Source organism: Stegodyphus dumicola, chromosome X1 (assembly GCF_044657685.1).
Source record: "Stegodyphus dumicola isolate Sdum_Otavi_A_Nest chromosome X1, ASM4465768v1".
Lineage (NCBI taxonomy): Eukaryota > Metazoa > Arthropoda > Arachnida > Araneae > Eresidae > Stegodyphus > Stegodyphus dumicola.
Window position 1 is genome coordinate 192,566,645 of NC_140780.1, and position 19,871 is coordinate 192,586,515.

General features: G+C 32.1%; 1 protein-coding gene across 11 annotated transcripts in view; it reads left to right on the plus strand.

Moving 5' to 3' along the window:
* The window catches only part of LOC118201413 (protein DOP1A), a 192,319-nt gene that overhangs the window by 15,628 nt on the left and 156,820 nt on the right, over nucleotides 1–19,871 (plus strand). For all 11 annotated transcript variants that reach the window (XM_085807652.1, XM_085807663.1, XM_085807656.1 and 8 more), the window contains 4 exons: nucleotides 1,563–1,915; nucleotides 2,755–2,944; nucleotides 14,483–14,658; nucleotides 15,123–15,279. In XM_085807652.1, coding sequence (XP_085663778.1) covers nucleotides 1,563–1,915; nucleotides 2,755–2,944; nucleotides 14,483–14,658; nucleotides 15,123–15,279 — 876 coding nt within the window. The remainder of the gene's footprint in view (nucleotides 1–1,562; nucleotides 1,916–2,754; nucleotides 2,945–14,482; nucleotides 14,659–15,122; nucleotides 15,280–19,871) is intronic.

Here is a 19,871-nt window from a genome sequence, read left to right on the forward strand (position 1 = left end):
TCTGCTTGTGAAGCATTACAAGGAATGTTTCCAGATAAAAAGTGCTAACACTGGATCTGTAATATTAATACCTTTATAATGTACCTAAGATTTTTCATATTAATTTTTATAAAGTGAACATAATTGTATTGCTGTTTATAAATACGTCATGCTACAGAGATTTTCCAAAGGTTGCTTAGAACTCGTAATGTTGAATAAAGTTTTTATTTCTAAAATTGCAGATTCATTAACATTAAAGAGAATTTGTAGTTATTTTTTAAAAGTGATGTAACTTATATTCTATTTCTGTAGCTTCACTGGCAGCAAATCATTGTGCTGTTTGAATGAAAATGATTAACCTTTTGCACTCAAAGCCTTTTTTGTTTGCGTGAACCAGCAACTCAAGACGATTTCTCCCAAATTTGGCAAACACTTTACAAGTACTTTGAGAGCAATTGTACTTCGTTGGTCACATCACACCAGCTTTGCCAAATTGAATCTGCAGATAGTGTCTTCTGTTTTGATTTTCTTTTTGCATATATATTGGTTTCACAAATAATTTTTTCACAAGGTCATTAGTGAAAAACAGTTTAAAAAAATCTATTGGTTGTTTTATGTTAGAATGCTAAGTAGTTATGTTAGAAAGCAACTGTGGGGTTTTGGCCTGGTATGAATTGTACACTTGGCGGCACTTTATCGTAGTCTCTGCGAAGTACCCATATTGAACTTCTTGCACCTTCCACGGTTTCACTTTCAACTTCTCTTTCAATATCACTCTCAACTTCACTGTCACTCTCTATAATTTTAATTTTCCGTCGTCTCACACCTCTTACTGCATCACTGTCTTCTCCACTGAATTTGTTTGTTTCGCTGCATAATCTGTCGTACGTTCATCATCCAACGGGGCAAAATTGAATTGTCCAAACTCGAGCCGATCTGAACGTCCTCCATATTTTTAGGGCTTAAACACTTTTTAGTACTATATTTACTACCAAGACTGTTTCAAGCAAATGCTATGCTGAGACTAACTAAACTAAGCTAAGATTTAGCTACAATGTCAGCAGAGCCTAGTCCATGAAAGTACTTCCAAGAAAAATATTGCACATCGTAAATAAAGGGGTCGAGTTACAAAAGACCATAATGTTGTAGCAGCGTCACTAGATTTAAGACTTCAAATCGCTTGGGTGCTACAGCAGCACTGCTCGAGTTGACACTCTAAATCGCCCGCTCGAGTGCGAAGGATTAATTGTCTAAATTCAAAATAAAATTTTATAGTTTAAGGTATTTGTTTCTTCATGAATTTTTCAGTGGTTAAATTTCCATTATTTATGTTTAATTATTTGAACATAAAATAGTAAAAAAAAATCACTAGTATTAAACTTCTATATATTATAAAATCTCAGATAAATTTAGTGGTACCCCTTATTTAATGTTAAATGTCATCAGTACTAACAATGAATCAAAACAGCTTCTGCCCGCTAAGCTTAGAAAACATATCCACCAAAAAATATACAAAATTTGCATTATTTTTTAATTGTTATATTAATATTTCAGTGAAATTTCATGTCATTCTTGTTTTTCAGGTTCTTTTGAGCAATGTGAAGTATTCTATAATTCCAAGACGAATAACTGTAAGCAAAAGACTTGCCCAGTGCATGCATCCAGCTCTTCCAAGTGGTGTTCACTTGAAGGCTTTGGAGACGTATGATATTATATTTAAATGTATTGGACCTGTACGTTTAAGCCAAGAATTATTCATCTACAGTGCAGGCCTTTTTCCACTATTTGCAAATGCTGCAATGAATGTTAAACCATCACTTTTAAGTATTTATGAAACACATTTTGTGCCTCTTGGTGAAAAGTTAAGGCCTGGTTTAAATGGATTTCTTATAGGTGTATTGCCTGGTTTGGAGGAAGGCTCAGAATACTATGAAAGGTTGGTAGATTCATGTTTCACAAAGATTTATTAAACAAATCATTTTTGTTTTGTACCGATGTGTCTGATATTAACTATAATTGGCTAAATTCCATATCAACTATGAATTTATATATGTGAAGAATTTTGTGATTGAGGTTTTTGTTGCTAAAAATGCCCCCTCCTCCAGAAAATAAGGGTTCTTTCTGATTATCTGCACCTTTCTGAAAAGTATTTGCAAGGCAGTACACTATGTTGCTAAAGTAGGCAACCCATCATATCTGCAAATGCATTTATGTGGCAACCCAGGGATGCATATGCTTGCAGCAGGTGAGCACAGATTTCAAATTTAAATTCTATGATCATTTTTCTGATTGTTATATATTTTCCTTAGAGAGCAGAGTTTGCTGGCTGATGAAAAGGAAAGGATTGCATTTATTCAGAAATGCTGCATTTTGTCCAAGAATAAAGGATGCAAAAATTCACATTTCATGAAGTTGTATTTCTTAAATGATTGAATTTGTGGATTTGTCTGATTTTTTTTTAAGCAAAAAGAGATTGCTGTATATATAGGGAGAGCAACAACCACCCCAAAAATTAAGTAAAGATTTCTTGAAAAAGGTGTTTTATTATAGATGTTTCTTGCCTTTTAAATTTTATTGCTTTGTTGCTCTTTCATAGTATTGTTAATGTACTGCATTTTCACAGTTGCTGTCGCTTTTCACATATTAACGTGGTGAAAAATTAATCGTCATCAAGTCGACAGTTTTTTAGAAGGAGGTGTGCCTAATCAGAAAGTACCTTTTTTCCTCCTTGTAAGATATGTAATGTATCTAGTTTAATAAACTTTATCGTTTTAGGACTGATGAGCTTTTACAAGCTGTGTGCAGAAATGTAGAAAAGAGTTTCTTTTATGGTTGCATGTGGAAATGCATACTTTCTAATCCTTCTATAAGGCTGCCAGCTATAACATTTATTATTAGCCATTATAACAGAAAATTATCTATGGAAGATCAACTTTTCATCATTGGAACTGATATTGATACAATGGTATGATATTAAAATTTTCTTGAAATATTCCTTTATCGTTAGTGTTTAAACTAGATTAAATCTGAAATATTTAATTTTGAATTTTAAAATAAATAATTTAGTTCTTTTATGTGAAATGTTATACATCTGAGATTGACTTTTTTGTATCGTTTGCATATAGTAATTCACATAACCATGATGTTTTCTTCTGGATATTTTAATTTAATATTATCTGCTTTTTATTACCTGGAAAATTTCAGCAATATATTTTGATTTGTATGTTTGCTGAATTTTTGCAAAATAATGTTTTTTAATAAGGTATATGCTTCTGTTTGTCAGAGTTCACTTAGCTTCCTTTTATTGAAATTAATGCCAAACTGAGCTTGTTTTGCTATTTATTAAATTTTGAAATTCATATTATTTCTTACATCATTGTTTTTACTATGAATGTGTTTTGGAAACGTATCTGCTTGATTTTCATTGTGAATTTTCTTCATTCTGTAAGGATTGGGGATAAGTTTTGCTTCGTATTAAATAAAAAATAATGGGCAAAGATATTTTAATTAAATTAAATTAAAAAAAAAAAAAAAGATGTTTACCTATATCAGTGATTTTCAAAGCTGCATTTCCTACAGAATTTCTATCGCATTCAATACACTTCCATCTATGCTTCTTTAAAATTTTTGAATTCCATCCTTAAAAAATAGCTGTTTCAGTTTTTAAATAAATCTCTTCAGTGTATTCTTTATCTCTTTACCAAAGCTGAAATACTGGTTCTTTAAGTGTTCATTTAGTTTTGGGAACAGATGAAAATTACTTGGAGCATAATTTTAGCTGTATGGTAGATGTAGCACCATTGAAACTTGTAGCTATTGAATTGCATCTCTTCCTGCTGCATCTGTGTGAATGTTATAGTTCCATTGAAATGATACATTCCCCCCCCCCCCCCAGTTTGTCTGATTCTTCTTTTTTTATGCAATAAGAATTTCTGTGTAATTTTTGAGAGCTTATTGTTCCTTTTGTATCAAGAAACATCAGAAAAACAAGATATTCAGAATTCCAAAAAGTAGCCAACATGAACGTTGCTGTTAAATTTTGCCTTTTTTTTTCCTCAAATGAGATGTATCTGTGACTGCAGTATTTCATGGATTGTTTTTTCATCTTGGTGTCATAATGATGGACCCAGGTTTCATGGCTTGTTATAATCCTCATTAAGACCTCTTTGTTTTTGAGGTATTCTACAAATTCCTGAGAAACTTTCAACAACTTTCATCACATTAGGCAGCTTGCATGGTACCCATTTGGCACCAGCTTAATGGAATCCATGAGCAGCAATAATAAGTTACTTTATTTCTAAGAAATTCCTAACAATTTTTTTTAATGCGTCCATTTACATGAATTAGTTCTTCAATGCAGTCTTCATAATGCTGATGACTTGTCTCAGATGCTTATATTTATTGCGAAATCAAAGTCTGCTTATATATTTATCCCTAGCCGAGTCACTTTATTCGACATCCTCATCCCATAAGTGGCATAAATGGTTTACTTTCATCTGTGAATTTAAGTTGGAGGAATGTTTTCCATGGTTCAGAATTCAATAATAATATACTGTTTAAGCCAAAAATTTGTTTGATATACACAGTGTAGAAACTGTAAACATCTATGCATTCAAGGGCAAGTACAATAGCAAAGAACTTGTTTCATCCAGCTTTATCTGATGTAACTAAAACTACTAAAATAGAGGCAATACTGGTCAGTCCATCTATGTATGTAGTCATTTGTTTGAAGATTTGAACTAATTTTGAATTACTGGCATTTACTGTACATTTGTATAAGTTTAGACTTTTTATTTTGTATTTTTCTGTAGATTTCAATTTTCTGTTCCATTATTGGATAGCATGGCCTTGATTTTTTTTTTAAACAGTTGAAGGATTTGAATGCACTTCATTTCTTTGGTTAAATTCATGACAGAAAAAATCAGTATCAAAGTGTGATTAATTTTGTCAGTTCCAAATAAAATTTCCAAAATTGTTTCCATTGAGGAAATCGAGTGATAATATTGACAAAATATGTTTTGGTGTTAATTTTGTTTTTGAGTTAACACCAACTGCATCATTATAAATAACTTACTCAATAATTGGTTAACTAACTCTGAAAATATAATGTTTTCTTAGAATATTGATTTTAATTCAATGGATTAAAAAAAAGTGGTGCTACTTTATGAAAATATCAAATTAAAATGTGTAAGTATTCTAAAATTTTATTCGGAGAAGATTATTAAATTTTTGAATTAATGTTAAGAATTTAGGAATTATTTTCTAAATAAGATTATTGTTTAAAATTTTGAATTTTAAGAATTTTCTAAGTATTTTAAGAATAATGTGTATATGAAATATAAATGAAATTATTATTAAATGGGAGAATGTTAAATATTGTTAAATTAATATAGAAATACCAAAGGTTTAAGAAAATCAATAATCGTAATAAAACATATATGAGAATTTAATTAAGAATAAAATGTATTAAAGTTTGTTTTGAAATGATGGTAAATGAATGTTATAATTATCAATAATTGTATGTTAAATATAAAGTATGTGAGGGAGTGCTGGTTCAGAAACAGAGGCCTGTTTTACCTCTACCTAATTGTTCCTTTTACCCTCCTCATATAATATAAACTTTGAAGGCACCCACTTTATTTAATTTTTTATATAGGATTTTTATTTTTTTGTATAATGCAGTGCGATTCTTTTAATATAATAGAATGTTGTATTGCAGTTCTCAAAGGCCAGTTACCTTATATAAGGAACGGAGGCATTTCTAATTAACTGCCAGGTGCTCCCTTAACCACTTATGAAAGTTCATTAAAGTGGATATGCCCAAATAGCAGGATATGTATGTACTAGGAGAAAGCTGTGTGGTCTTCTAGTTTGTGTAAAATAAGAAAATTGTAAAATGTAATAATAAATGTAAAAACCATAATTTCAATAATGCTTTTACAAATGATAAAATATTGCTTATAAATGTGAAAATTAGTATGGTGTAAATTTTTAAGATTAATGATTAGTCGTAATAATTAATGAATATATGAAATTTTTATAATTGTGATATTGTGTGAAAAATATTTGGAAATCCTTCCCTGTGAGAAATTGTGATGTGAAAGTTTCAGAAAGAAAAGCTTTTTACAGATTGGACTCGAATCTTAATAGGACTCTAAAAATGTGCAATTATTTTAAAAGAATATAGTGCTTCAAATTATTATTGAATTCAAAATTTTACGACTTATAATTTTTTAATTATTCAAAAGTTAATTTTATGTTTTGCATTTTCAAAATTATCTCTAATTTTTGCTGCTCTAATGCTTTTTCTCTCAAAAAGGATTCTCTATCACTCCATCTTTTTCTCTTTGAAGGGGGCAACTGTGTCGGATAAAAAATATGAAAGCAAACTTCTAATTTTAATTGGCTATAACCTCTTTTATTTTTTATTTAATTTGGGGACTTCCTCTCTCTGTCTTAAAAATATCCCTATAAGTCTAAACTGCATCATTCAAATTAATAATGTGGTTCTACGTAACGCTTAATGCAGATACCTCTTTGCAAATCACCAAATCGTAAACCAAAACTTTTTAAACTTGAACTGAAACTTTGATGCCCTCCCTCCTTCCTGAGTTGCTGCAACAGTTTTCCCTTACACTTTCCTCCTGACAAGACACTTTGCTGTTAAGTTTTTTGTTCACTGAATATGTGCTAAGCTAACAAACTTATAGGGCACATGCTCATCTGTATGTGAAACAAGTACTACAAAAACGGAATTGCTTTCTTCAATAATAAAATTATCTTGAATCCAACCATATCTACCTTGCCATAATACCCAGTGCCAAGTTTCTTCGCTACACATCTGTTACGCCAAGTTCCAAATCAGTCATGTCATATATATAATATACACTGCTGGTCACCTAAATTGCAACACCAAGAAAGACAAGAGATATCACAACAAAATTTATTTAGTAGATAACATGTTGACCAAGTATCAAATGATTAAATTTCTGTGAAGTGTGGTTCCTTCCAGAATCAGTAGCCAGAGTAGCCGCCATTGTTGGAGATCACCACTGCCACACACCTCGGCATTGATTCAAAGAGACTTTGGATGTGTTCTTGGGATACAGCAGACCAAGCAGCTTCCACACATTGCCAAAGTTGCTCTGGTGTGGCAGCTTGTGATGTAATCTGGGTCAATGGTTCAGCAACCATTGATCACATGTTTTCTATCGGCGAAAGATCCGGCCAGGGAAGCAATTCAATCTGGTGATTGACGAAGAACCCTTGGACAATGCGTGCCATGTGTGGTTGTGCATTATCCTGTTGAAATATGGCTATGGGCAAGCACTGAAGGTAAAGAAGGACAACTGGCTCCAACACTTTGGAGATGTAGCACTGGCTGTTTAAACTACCGGCAATGCATACTAGAGGAGTGCAAGAGTGATATCCAATACCGCCCCATACCATAATACCCAGTGCAGGACCAGTGTGGCTGTGCATAACGCAGCTGTTCAGCATCCTCTCTCCACGGTGTCACCAGACTCGAATCCGACCATCGTGGTGTTGCAGATTTGCATATCTCACTCTGCTAATGCATGTTGTGACTCGTCAATAAAGACAATTTCATTCCATTCTGCCGTCCACATCCTTCTTTCATCGCATCATTGTCGACGGAGAAATCTGTGGTTTTGTGTCAAGGGTCGATGATGCAATGGATGTCTTGAGGACAGACCACTCTGCTGTAAACGGCGTCAAATGATATGTGCAGACACTGGATGATGCGTTACAGACTGAATGTTTTGTGCTATGGTTCGTGATGTGACTAAGCAAACCGTCACTGCCATTCGCACAATGTTCCTGTCATCACGTGAAGTGGTACACTGAGGTGTATGCGATCGAACACGTCGGCCTGTCGTACCCTCCTGCATCCAACAGTCACATAGCCACATTACAGTTGTTTGGTTTCGTCCAGCACGACTACTGATTGTTAGTTCAGTAGTATCGCTGTTTACTATGAGGCATAATTGACCGTTTTTTGAAAAAACCACAAGAAAAACACAATTGCCAAACTTGAAATCATCGAAAACTCCAAGCCTTAAATAGTGCCTTGAAGTAGCACCACAGGCATGCGTGATGTGCATCTGCGCTGAAATTCTAATCATTTGCATATCTCACTCCGCTAATGCATGTTGTAAATTTCATGTTATTTACATGCTTCCTTCAGGGTGTTGCATTTACAGTAGCCAGCAGTGCATATATATTTCATCATCATATTTCATCATATATATATATATATGATGAAAAGGACATAGCAGTGTTGATGGCGTAGAACATAGATCCATATTGAAGAGGAAACTTTGCAGCCGAGTAAGATTCAACTTTATTTCAGTTGATGTTTGCAGCCACAATTTTCTTGGCACTCTAATAGTGCCTATTCGAGAACATTTACATTTTTCATACTGATTCAATAGTAAGAGAGCAGAGCAAACTAGCATCTTAATAGGAGGAAAGGCAGAAGCTTAAGTGTACAGTTATCCAGTGTGGAAGCTAACCAAGCAAAAGCTTTGGTTTAGATTGCTTATTAAGAGAAAGGTTTCAGTTTTCAAAATTTTGAGTTCAAATTCTGAATTAATTGTGTCATCAATATTACACAAGCCATGTGGCAACATAGATTGATCTAGTAATGATGTGGTGTAGAAAAGACAGATATTACCCAAATTAAAGATGAGGAATTAAGAGGCTATTGCTAAATTAAATTACAAAGCAGATTGACATGTAGGAAAAGGCTTGGCAGCAGAAAAGCCTTTTAAGAAAAAACATTAAAGCATTAGGGAAACAAGGGAAATGCAATTTTGCAAAAAAAAAAAAAAAAAAAAAAAAAAAAAATCACAACATTTTGATCTAAATAATTTCTTAAAATAACAAAGTCTTGTAGATATCTTTTTAACAATACATTCGAATTGAAAATTCTGTTGAAATTTTGAAAGTCTGCAAGTTCATGTTTTCTGTGAAAATGCTGTGAAGAGTGTCCTTATTTTTTCAAGAAATAGCTGGAAAAGTTACAAATTCTTTAAAATCTTTGCTTGAATATCACAATCATAATATTTTACAGTCCTTGTCCTGAAAGTCTCTTGTAAAAATTGTTGTCAATATAAAACCAAAATTTTCTTTTACATATTCATGAAATTTGAGTTAAAATGAATTATTTAACACTTATAAAACAATCCACATTTTGTTAATTGTAAAGCAATGTAAAATGTAATTTAAAAATTAATAACAGAACACTGTAGAGACATTAGGTATTTTGGAAGCAGGAGACTTGAAAAATGAGCAATGCCATTGGCGGGAATTGAACCACGGACCTCTAGAATACGTGTTCAGCCTGCAGACCACCACACCACAAAGGCATGCCAAGAAGGCAGGAGAAATACCTTATAACACTAACAAAATACATTATAGTTAATAATAGAATAGAACAATTTTTGATTTAAATGGGTAGATCTGCACACAGTGAATCAGCATTACAGCTTCTTGATGGCTATGGGATGCTTAAATACAACAGAACATAAAAACCTCCATTCGTCAAAAAAGGTAACTGGCTTTTAGTATTGTATAATTATCAAAGATTGCATTTATAACATATGGCCATAAAAAGTTTCATATTAGTTAATTAAAAAATATACAAAATTTAAAATTTTTTAAAACATACAATTTATATACTTAAGTTAGGTCTTTTAAATTTTGTAAATAAAATTTTACTCTGTCCAACAATAATAATATGGACCATATAATATTATGAATATAAAATAAGAAAATAAATAAATTTCATAATTATATCTGTTTAGGAAAGGCTTTTAACCCATTTCAACTATAAAAATTTTAAATATCTCTATTAATTACATTACAAAATCATAAGAAATTTCAAAATATTACAATTTAATTAATTTTTTATTTGAAACATCATTTGAAATAATATTACTAAAATTATGCTTTCTTTTATCATCGACATTTGTAATTTACTTACTTTGTGAAACCTGAAGACTCCAAAGCTTTCTCTTAACACAAACATTTCCATCTTATGGGTAAATCCACATTAATGAATTAGTGTATACTCACCAATGATTAAGGTTGCACAGGCAGTTACTTATAAACTTACTCTGTTCCATGTTCAAAGGCAACTGGCCAATTTGAATGGTGCTATAACATTCTGTTTGTATTAAAAAATTAAACTTCCACTTTATTATAAAAATAATAATTCCATAAGAAAAAATTATTAGGCAGGAGCTTCAGTTTATATTCATTTCAATCGTACAATAATCAGATAACTCTTAGAATTCAAATTTTTAAACAATAATGTCATTGTTAAAATAATTCAAAATATTTATGCAAAGTTGTTTAAACAGTAATAAAAAATAGATCAATCAAGTACCCTCCTTAAATAAAATCTTAAACTACTTTAATTTGTTAAACAAAATTTGCAAAATTCAGATTTCTAATACTATATAATTTTTAATCTTTTAGTAATGCTATGCAGTTAATCCAACAGAAGAAACAGCATTATGTATTCAAATCTCAAAATAATAATAATTATTATTAGCAGTTTGCTATTTCATAAAACATTTTAACTACATTAATGAATGACCAAATTATCTATTTTATGACCAAGAAAAATATTTAGTGTAAACTATGATAACAATAATAAAAAGCATTAAAAATGCATTATGAAATAGCATTAAAAATGCATTATGAAATAAAAATACATGCATTCAAAACCATTTAAAAAATATTGACTTTTTGTGCTTTCATATGTTGAACAATAATTTTATATTTTTTCAAAGTAGCGCGTCAAATTGCAGAAATTTTAAGCAAAATTTAGATATGAAATACAGAGTCTGAAGCATTTAATAATTTTGTTTCATTGGAACATGAACCTTAAGTTCACATAAAGATAATAACTTTGTATTTTCAAATGACGAAATGTTATTAGGAAAAGCAGAACTGCAAAAAGTAATTTTCTGTTGCACAGAATTGAAGCACGTTAAACTCAGATTGACGTCCTTGAACCCTCTGTAATATGCAACCTTTTAAATGCTAAATAACTAATGATTCAAAACACACTTTTTTTTCCGTATAAGTATTGTAGATGTGGTCGGAATAAATTCTACACTTCGTTTTCACTAGACGTTAGAACTTTTGGACTTGCAGATAAGCAAGAAGATTTATTTACCTTTGGAGATAGTTTATTGAAATCCAATTAGGGAATAAATTTTCCATTGAGGTTTGTAGCATGAAAACAAGCTTTATTTAATTAACACACTTTATAATTCTATAGATGAATTTTCCACTTGTAATTACAACATCCTGTTAATACTATTTGTGATGAAAAAAACAAAGTAATGTTGATGGCATAGAACCTAGAATGTTGAATCCATAATGAACAGCAAACTTAGCAGCCAAGGAAAATTAAATATACATTTTTATTTCAGTTGACATTTGTGGCCACAATTCACTTGGCACTCTAATCATACCTATTTCTGAAATATTTACATTTTTGAAAATATTGTGATAGGAAGAAAGCAGGATGGTAGCATCCTAGCGGCAACAGAGGTAGAAGCAAAAGTGTGCAGTTAAATCTAGTATAGAGGCTCACCAAGAAAATTTTTTGTTTAAATTGCATCTTAAGAGAAAGGTTTCAATTATTGAAATTTTGAGTTCAAGTTCCGAATGATATACATCACCTGCATTACACATGCCATGTGACATAGATTGATCTAGAAATGAGACAGTCTATAAAGGTAATTACTATTTTTAGAATACAGACTGCAAATAAATAAAATAAAGTTAAAAAATGTGGAATTAAGAGGCTATTGCTAAATTAAATTATAAAGCTGATGTACATATTTTTTTATCTTGCGTCTCTCTCTATATGTACACTAAATACATATATATGTATATTATACAGGGTAATCCTAAACTGTTTTTACAAATTAAGAGGAGTGATAGTACCCATCCAGATGAGCAATAATTACCATAGAACATAGGGTCACATTCCACTCTGAGGGGTAGAAAAGATGAAAGTAGAAACGCATCGAGGAAGAACAAGGACACCCTCCAAAGACTATTAAGAATTAACAGTATGCAAATTTGTACTGAGAAGCAGCATTTTGCTCTTAGTTGTTACCGGAGAAAGCCAATTGGAAGAAACAGTGTCCTTGAAAACGGCACATCATCATCACTTCAAGTATAACCTCGACAATATCGTCGGAAACTTTTTGTGAATGCTCTGGCACAGTACACGTACGAGAAATTGGCAGATATTTACTTCACATACAATGAAGCAAAAGGGAATGGATGCAAAGCTCGAAGATACAAACAGTGGTTTCCAACTAGTTGGATTCCAAGTCATCCAACATTTTCCATTGTTGCTCGAAGGCTGACAGAAACAGGTTTTTTTTTTGCCATCTCAAAAAGCAATGTAGGACATTTACAAAATACATAAATGGCGGAAATGGAAGAGCGAGTTTTGTCTAGCTTTGAAGCAGCGAGTGGTGGCATCCGAAATGGGTATTTCTTAGCCAGTTGGTGTGGCATATTTTACATGAATGCATGCACCCCTACCATGTGCAAAAAGTCAATCTTTGAACACAGATGATTATCCCTGCCGGGCAGACTTTGTGTAGTGGAGGCTTGGAATGAGGATTAAAGATCCACGATTTCCTACATTAATATTATTTAGTGAAGAGACAACATTCAGCAGAGAAGGCATTTTCAATGTGCACAATCAATATGTTTGGTCTGATAGCAGTCTCCACTTTACTACCTCTCATAAACACTTCATTTTAGCATTTTAAATGCCAGTTTATGTGCAGTGCACTGAAGTCCTTCATATATATTCTACAAACATACTTTAAAATTCTTTAAATATTCCAATGACAAGAGGCACATATAATAAAAACATATCAAGAGCTGCAAATGTCGCAAAAGAAAGGGAATAATATATTTAAGTAAAATTTGGTTTAAAAAATTTTGGGAATGAAATAAGCAGATTGAAAACAGCAAGGTATATAATGGAACATAATTAACTTAATTTCAGAAATTTTGAGATTGAATACAACAAAGTATATAATAAAGCTAATGGGCTGAACCCTGGAATAAATTGTTATTGTCTTGAATCAGTTCATTCTCTAGGGAATAGCAGAATTCAACACTACTAATTCTGTTCCATTGTAGGAAATCCAATGTAACATTTCTGAAAATTCTGAAATTCTGAAAAGTTAATTAGTAAATCTTTAGATACTAGAAGACTAGACATCTCATAACTTCACTGCTGATTTTATTTGGATGTCAGTAATAAAACGTTGTAGAATGTACAACATGGATGTAAACAACAGAATTTTTAAATTGTAATCAATAAAATCAGCTTATATGTATACACACACATATGTAGGCTGTTATGGTTGGTACAGTAGTTGTGGTTAGCAAAGCTGCTGCTATATCATTGTGCTTGGGCTTACAAACAGCAGAAGTTAGTATCAGAATATTTTAAGAAATTGCTGTCTATATCTGCCTGATATCTAGTATTTGTTGGTAATATGGCAAATTCAGCATTCAGCTGACGTACTGTGTACATTGGGTTTTCTTCCACTTTCTCCTTTAATTGTATTGTTTCATGCAAAATTAGACAACCAGTTTCTGTCTTATGTTCTGTGTCAACATCACTACTATGAAATTTTAAAAGCAGTGTATGTATAGTTCTGTCATTCATCATGTTGCCAATCGATTCTTCATTGATCTTGATAACAGTTTCTGAAATAATACTAATTCATGTAAAATCAGTAATTTCACATGTCTGGCTGAAATCCTTTTTTTTAACATACGGTTGAACCCATTGATTTTAAAAGAACATTTTATAGTTCCTAATATGATGTATCAGGCTTAGCAAGTTAACCTGCTGGAATCTGCAATAACTGCAAGTAATAATAGTTTCTAAAATATTAACATAAATTTTCAATGAATAAAGGATTCTTATGACTGACTTTTGAAGCAGACATACTTCCTTCTACTTTTATTAAATGAAAGGAAGTAAGTGAAAGTTTTGCTTTATCTGCATTCTGGTGACACAAATCCATTCATTTGTGGGATATAATGATTTTATTGAACCATTTTTACTCTTTCATCTTATTTAGAGTATTGCCTGAAGAAGTATGCTTGTTTAGTATGTTGTCACATTGCTTCTCCAGAGAAAAGCTGTGTAGTGTTTTAGTAAGTAAATAGTTTTTACTTAGCAAGATTCTTCATTTGTTACACTGAAAGAGGAGTTTCAGGACATGTGGGAAATATTGTATCTATATCAATGGTGATTCTCTTTTAAGAACAAGACTAGTTTTGTAATATTCTAATTTCTATTTGATCTATCACTGAATGTATAAATAAAATATAAATTATGGATTTCTTTCATCGTATAAAGAACCACCATTTTTATTTATTGAAGTTAAATGATTTTCAGTTCCTTCTTTTACAGGTTCAAGGATTATGTGCATCATTGCAAGACAGTAGTGTTTTAGTGCAGCGATGTGCCTTAGATTTGTTATTATTAGGATTTCAAATACACTACAATCAGCTTGTTGCTTCTGACATGATACAGGTTGTGACCTCTGCTTTAACTGTAGTTTTGAGGCGAGATATGTCTCTTAACAGGTAATTTAATTTTTTTTAAATCTTTGCTTTATTATACTCCCTTTCTAGTGGCTTATTATTATACTGTATAATAATAAGTAAAGCTTATTATTATACAGTCTTTTTTCTGTCCACAGATGAAAGGAGTTTGCTGTATGATTTGATTCATTTTGCACTTAAAACAGTTAGAGTTTCCTTATTTTTTCATAAAGAGCCTGTGTTATTTAAAATAGTTCTGCTTTTTTAAAATTTTATTTTAGCCATTATTTTGAGATAGAAATAAAATAAAATAATATAAATTAAATTAACTAGCTATGAAATTTTGTTGTGTAGCTTAGGTGTTGATAATAGAATTGTTATTATAATGTTAGAAAGGTATATTGGTAATTATTAATTCATATTCTATCTTATATTTTAAATTTGATAATGTCTTTTCATGTGAACTGCATAATGAAAGAAACTGTTGTATTATTTTTTCCCCATAGACGTTTGTTTTCTTGGTTAATGGGAGGAGAATCTCATGTCAGTGAGGATATGAGTAAATCAGGGCAAGAAAAGACGCTAGAAAAATTTGATGGAGATTCTTATTTCAAACATTTTTCTAAAGACTATCTCTTGAAAGCTCTTCAAGTTTGTTTTGATGTATGCATTCTTATACTTTAATATTTCTCAAATGTTCATTAAAATCTTTTGACTTTCATGTATGTAGAATATTTTGTGTTCATTGTACATTTACAGTACTTATCTTTCCAAATATGTCTTTTGAGTTTTGAATCAATGTATAATTAATTATGGTAATCATGCTCCTCTGTGGTGCTTGCTATACCAGGGTGCCTGAGCCTAGGCTCTACCCCTTGTAGAATAAATTTAAAAGTTCTAAAGGTGACAAAAAGAACCAGGTAATGATCTTGAATGAGGTAAAAATAACTAAATAATAACATGTGAAACACCTATCTTCGAAGATAAATATGAAATGGAAAAGCTGATGAAGACACTCATTTATGATAATCAACTAAAAATAACTGCAGGTCAGTGAAACCGATGAGCTGGTGAGCAATAAGAAAATACTGGTGGCAATTAAATAATTCATGAAGGTAAAGTAAACAATTTTCATCTTCTGCAATTCTCATTAAATACATTACAACTTTGAAACCTGCGGAGAGTTTATCGGGTACAGTCCTGGCTTGGCGGATTTTATCAATAAGCATAATAATGTTGTTCAGGAATTCTTGCACTTTATTATCAAATAACCAGTTAGTTACTGCGCGTGCTTCCTTCGGGATTTGAAGTCTTGGACCTTTGACCTTTTCACTGTACTTGGGTTTGGCAGTAGTGTTTACTTCCTCGCTAGCTTTGTTTTCATCAGAGTTTTTTCAGATTAGGGAATTCTTCCTTCATCCAGCTTTGTGTGGGGAGGGGTTGATTCTTAACTTTTCTTTCAAACTTCTCTTATGGTAATCATAACTGTTATTTAATTGAAAGTATGAGAGAATTTGCAATATCTGAAAAACTTATAAATTTGGTCACCATTACTCTTACTGAAACAAAACTTAGAGTTAAAATCCAGAATAATCTTTCTGAGCCTATTGTTGTTTCAAATGGGCCCAGACAGGGTGCCCTGTCTCAGATGATGCACTGGCCTGCTTGCTTTTTAACCTTGCCCTCCAAAAGATCATAAAAGACTCCAACATTAATACTCGGGGAACTATCCTTAAGAAATCTGTTCAGATTTTTTCGTTTGCTGACGATATTGACATAGTCGCACGAACTCCCGAGTCACTTAGAGAGGCTTTTACATCTCTAGAGGCTGCAGCCAGCAAAATGCATCTAGCAATCAACCAAAATAAAACTAAATACATGCCATGTGGTAATAACAGCAATCCCTATTTTGAAATTGGGAATTACAAATTTGAAACTGTTAGCAAATTTAAATATTTAAGATCAGAAGTTAATACTCTCAATGATTTAATGCCCGAGATCCGTAGTAGAGTCACAGATGCCAAGCAATGTTTTTTTGGTGTCAAAAAATACTTGAAGTCTAACTTCATTAACAGAAAAACAAAGATTTTTATTTATAAAAGCTTAATCAGACCCATTCGTACATACTCTGCTGAGACCTGGACAATGGCAGAAGAAGCTAAAAGTATTATTTCTGTCTTTGAAAAAAAAATTTTTGAGAATTGTTTTTGGTGGCATAAAATGTAACAATATCTGGAGAAGAAGAACTAACTCTGAACTCTATAAATCCTTTAACTCTTTTGCATTTAAGTCGCCCCAAATGCCCAAGCATTCAGACATCGGCTGGACGCCCGAAACGCCTGAATAATTTCCTACCCAGTGCTTTCCCCCATCACGTTACTGCATTACTCATTGCTTTCAGGTGTTGTTAAATCACATGTCAATCATTCTTTTGAAGCTACTAAAAGTAGCTTCCTTGTTTCCTTTGTTCCTTCCTTTCCTTTGTTTACTGTCAGTGTTTAGCTTTTGATGCCCGAAGTTGCAATCCCGTCCCAAGGGGGAAACTTCACACAGTGTCAAAGCGTCGAAGAAAGAAGTTCTCGCTTTACTTAAGTAAGGCTATTGTTAACGCTGTAGTATTCAACTTGTCATGGGGGAAAGAAAAGCATTCCAGGAGAAATTCTTAGATACGGCATTTTCGATGTTTGGGGAATTGAGATTTTGCCCTCTCTCGATGCGAAAGAGTTAAAGAAATAGATATAGTAAAATATATAAGGATTCAGAGAATTAAATGGGCAGGACACCTGTGCAGAATGGATGAAAATCGAGTAACTAAAAAAAGGCCAGACCATTCGGCACCCAAAAAAGAGGAAGTCCTAAACTTAGGTGGCTCGACTGTTTGGAAACAGACTTACGAATTTTAAAAATAACCAATTGGATGTCAATGGCTGGGGATAGAAGAGCTTGGAATTCGATTCTGAGGAAGGCAAGGGCCCATCCTGGGCTGTCTGGCCATTAAAGAAGAAGAATAATAAATATGTTCTGAAGCCAGGGTTTTCACAGTATATGCCAAAAATATATGTAGCAGATTTGTCGTAATATGGTGTTAATTTCAGAAAGATTATTTTGCATTCACAAAATGTATGTGCAATTAAAATATAGTAGAAACTGAAATGCCATGCATTTAAATACTAGAAACATTGGGATAGATAATCCCATTCAGGAGATAAAGCAATATTACCTTTTTTTCTGAATATTTTAATTTTCAGGCAATGTATGTATGGAGTAAGGCATCCATGGAAGCTTAAAGAGCTTATTCTGCAGTGCAAATAATCATTAGTTAAGTGATTTGAAAATTTGTAATGTTACAGGTGTTTCTGAGATGTATGGCAAGATTTTCGAGGTATTGACAAACGTATAGATATACATATTTGAAAATTTCAAGAATATAACTTGAATCAAAGGGTTTCAGTCTAACATTAAACTGTTGACAGATGTAGGACTATTAAAAGGATCTGGGCTATGGTGACAAGCGTTGTCTGCTAAGAATCATATGAAGTGACAAATAGGCAGCATTGTCTCAAATTACACTGTAATTAAATACGAGAGCTATTCTGACACTGGTATGAAAATTGCATTATATTCCTTGCATGATGCGGGCTTTAATAGATGATACTGAACTTGAATACAAGAGTATATATTGTGTTTCTGCTGCTGTACTATCGTAAGTGGATGTAATGTATTATACTGTTATCTCAGTGGTGTGTGTTTGATATAAGGTAATAATTTTATTGTCTTTTAGTAATGCAATTCCTAATAATAGGAATATATTTGAATATTTTATTAGTTGTATTACATAATATGAAAATTCAACATTCTAAAACAAAGGTATACAGTCAAAAGTCTTTAATCCGGACTCGTAGGGATTTCGGCGATTCCGGATTATCGATTTTTCCGGATTATAGATCATCAGTTTAAATCTGGTAAGATAGCATGCAGAAATTATAAAATTAAAAATATGAAACCGTAATTTATAAAATAATGAGCAATTATGATCTAAAGGGTATCAACATTTACAAAAAAAGAAGCTTAATATTTATTTGTTTACTTTATTAAACATTTCTTTCAACGCGCACTTGCGTAAAGCATACATTACACATAGCCGAAATTAGAAAATTGCAACCAGAAAACTATTTGATTTGTATTCGTGATATTTATAATGGCGAGGAATTTGATTTAAATCATATCAAAGACGGAGTACATCGAGATGAAATACTACATTTAGTAAGGAATTATAAGCCGAATGAAATAAAAACATCTGCCCTGAAGATAACGATAGTGCTGAAGATCAACTTCCAGTTTATTGCGCGCCGCGACGTCCCCCCCCCCGCGCAGAGCAGCGTGAAATTGATAAACAGATTTCAAAACGGTTAGATAAACAAAGGATATGCCTTTATCCATTTTTTGTAGCATTTCCACTTTTTGTTTGATGGACATTGAAACATTCTTTCGTTTTGTAGATCATTTGGAAGCTCCAGCATCGGAAATTTTATTTGACATAATAGAAAGTTCAAGCTTACTTTTATAAAATTGCTCTTACAGTCTGCAAAAAATAATAAGCCGGATCCAATTCGAAGAATAAGGAACAACGCAATCATCAACATTAACTGAAATAGATAATTAGATAATTTTAGCTTATACCGTCCGTTATACATTAAACGCGTGCGCGAAAACGTATTCTGCGCTTGCGCACACGCATATGCGCAGTCGTAAAGGTCTTGCACACACGTGTAAACGCCTATGCGTATGCGTCAACACGGCGCATGCGCAGAAAGATTTTAGCTTTGAGGTCCGGATTATAGATCATTCCGGATTATGGGTGTCCGAATTAACGACTTTTGACTGTATATGCAAGTGTTCCCACAAGGTGACATATATTTTTCCTTTAATTAATTAATTATTTTTTCTGAAATCTGTTTCACAATCTTTGTTGAAATATTTAATAATATCTTATGCTGTGAATGCAAGTCACTGCATCTGATTCTGCAACAATTCTATGTATATGTAGTATTATAGGTAACCTTCACGTATTTAATATTTGGATTACTGCTAGCTTGATCTCCCTTTTGACTTCATATATTTTGTAAAAATGTGTATGTAATGAAATAAACAGTGCAATACATTATTGTAATTTTTGTTTGTAAAGAAATGTTTTATGAGAATTAAATTTTACATCTTAACTTAATTTCTGAAATTTATAGAAAGTTTCGTCAGTA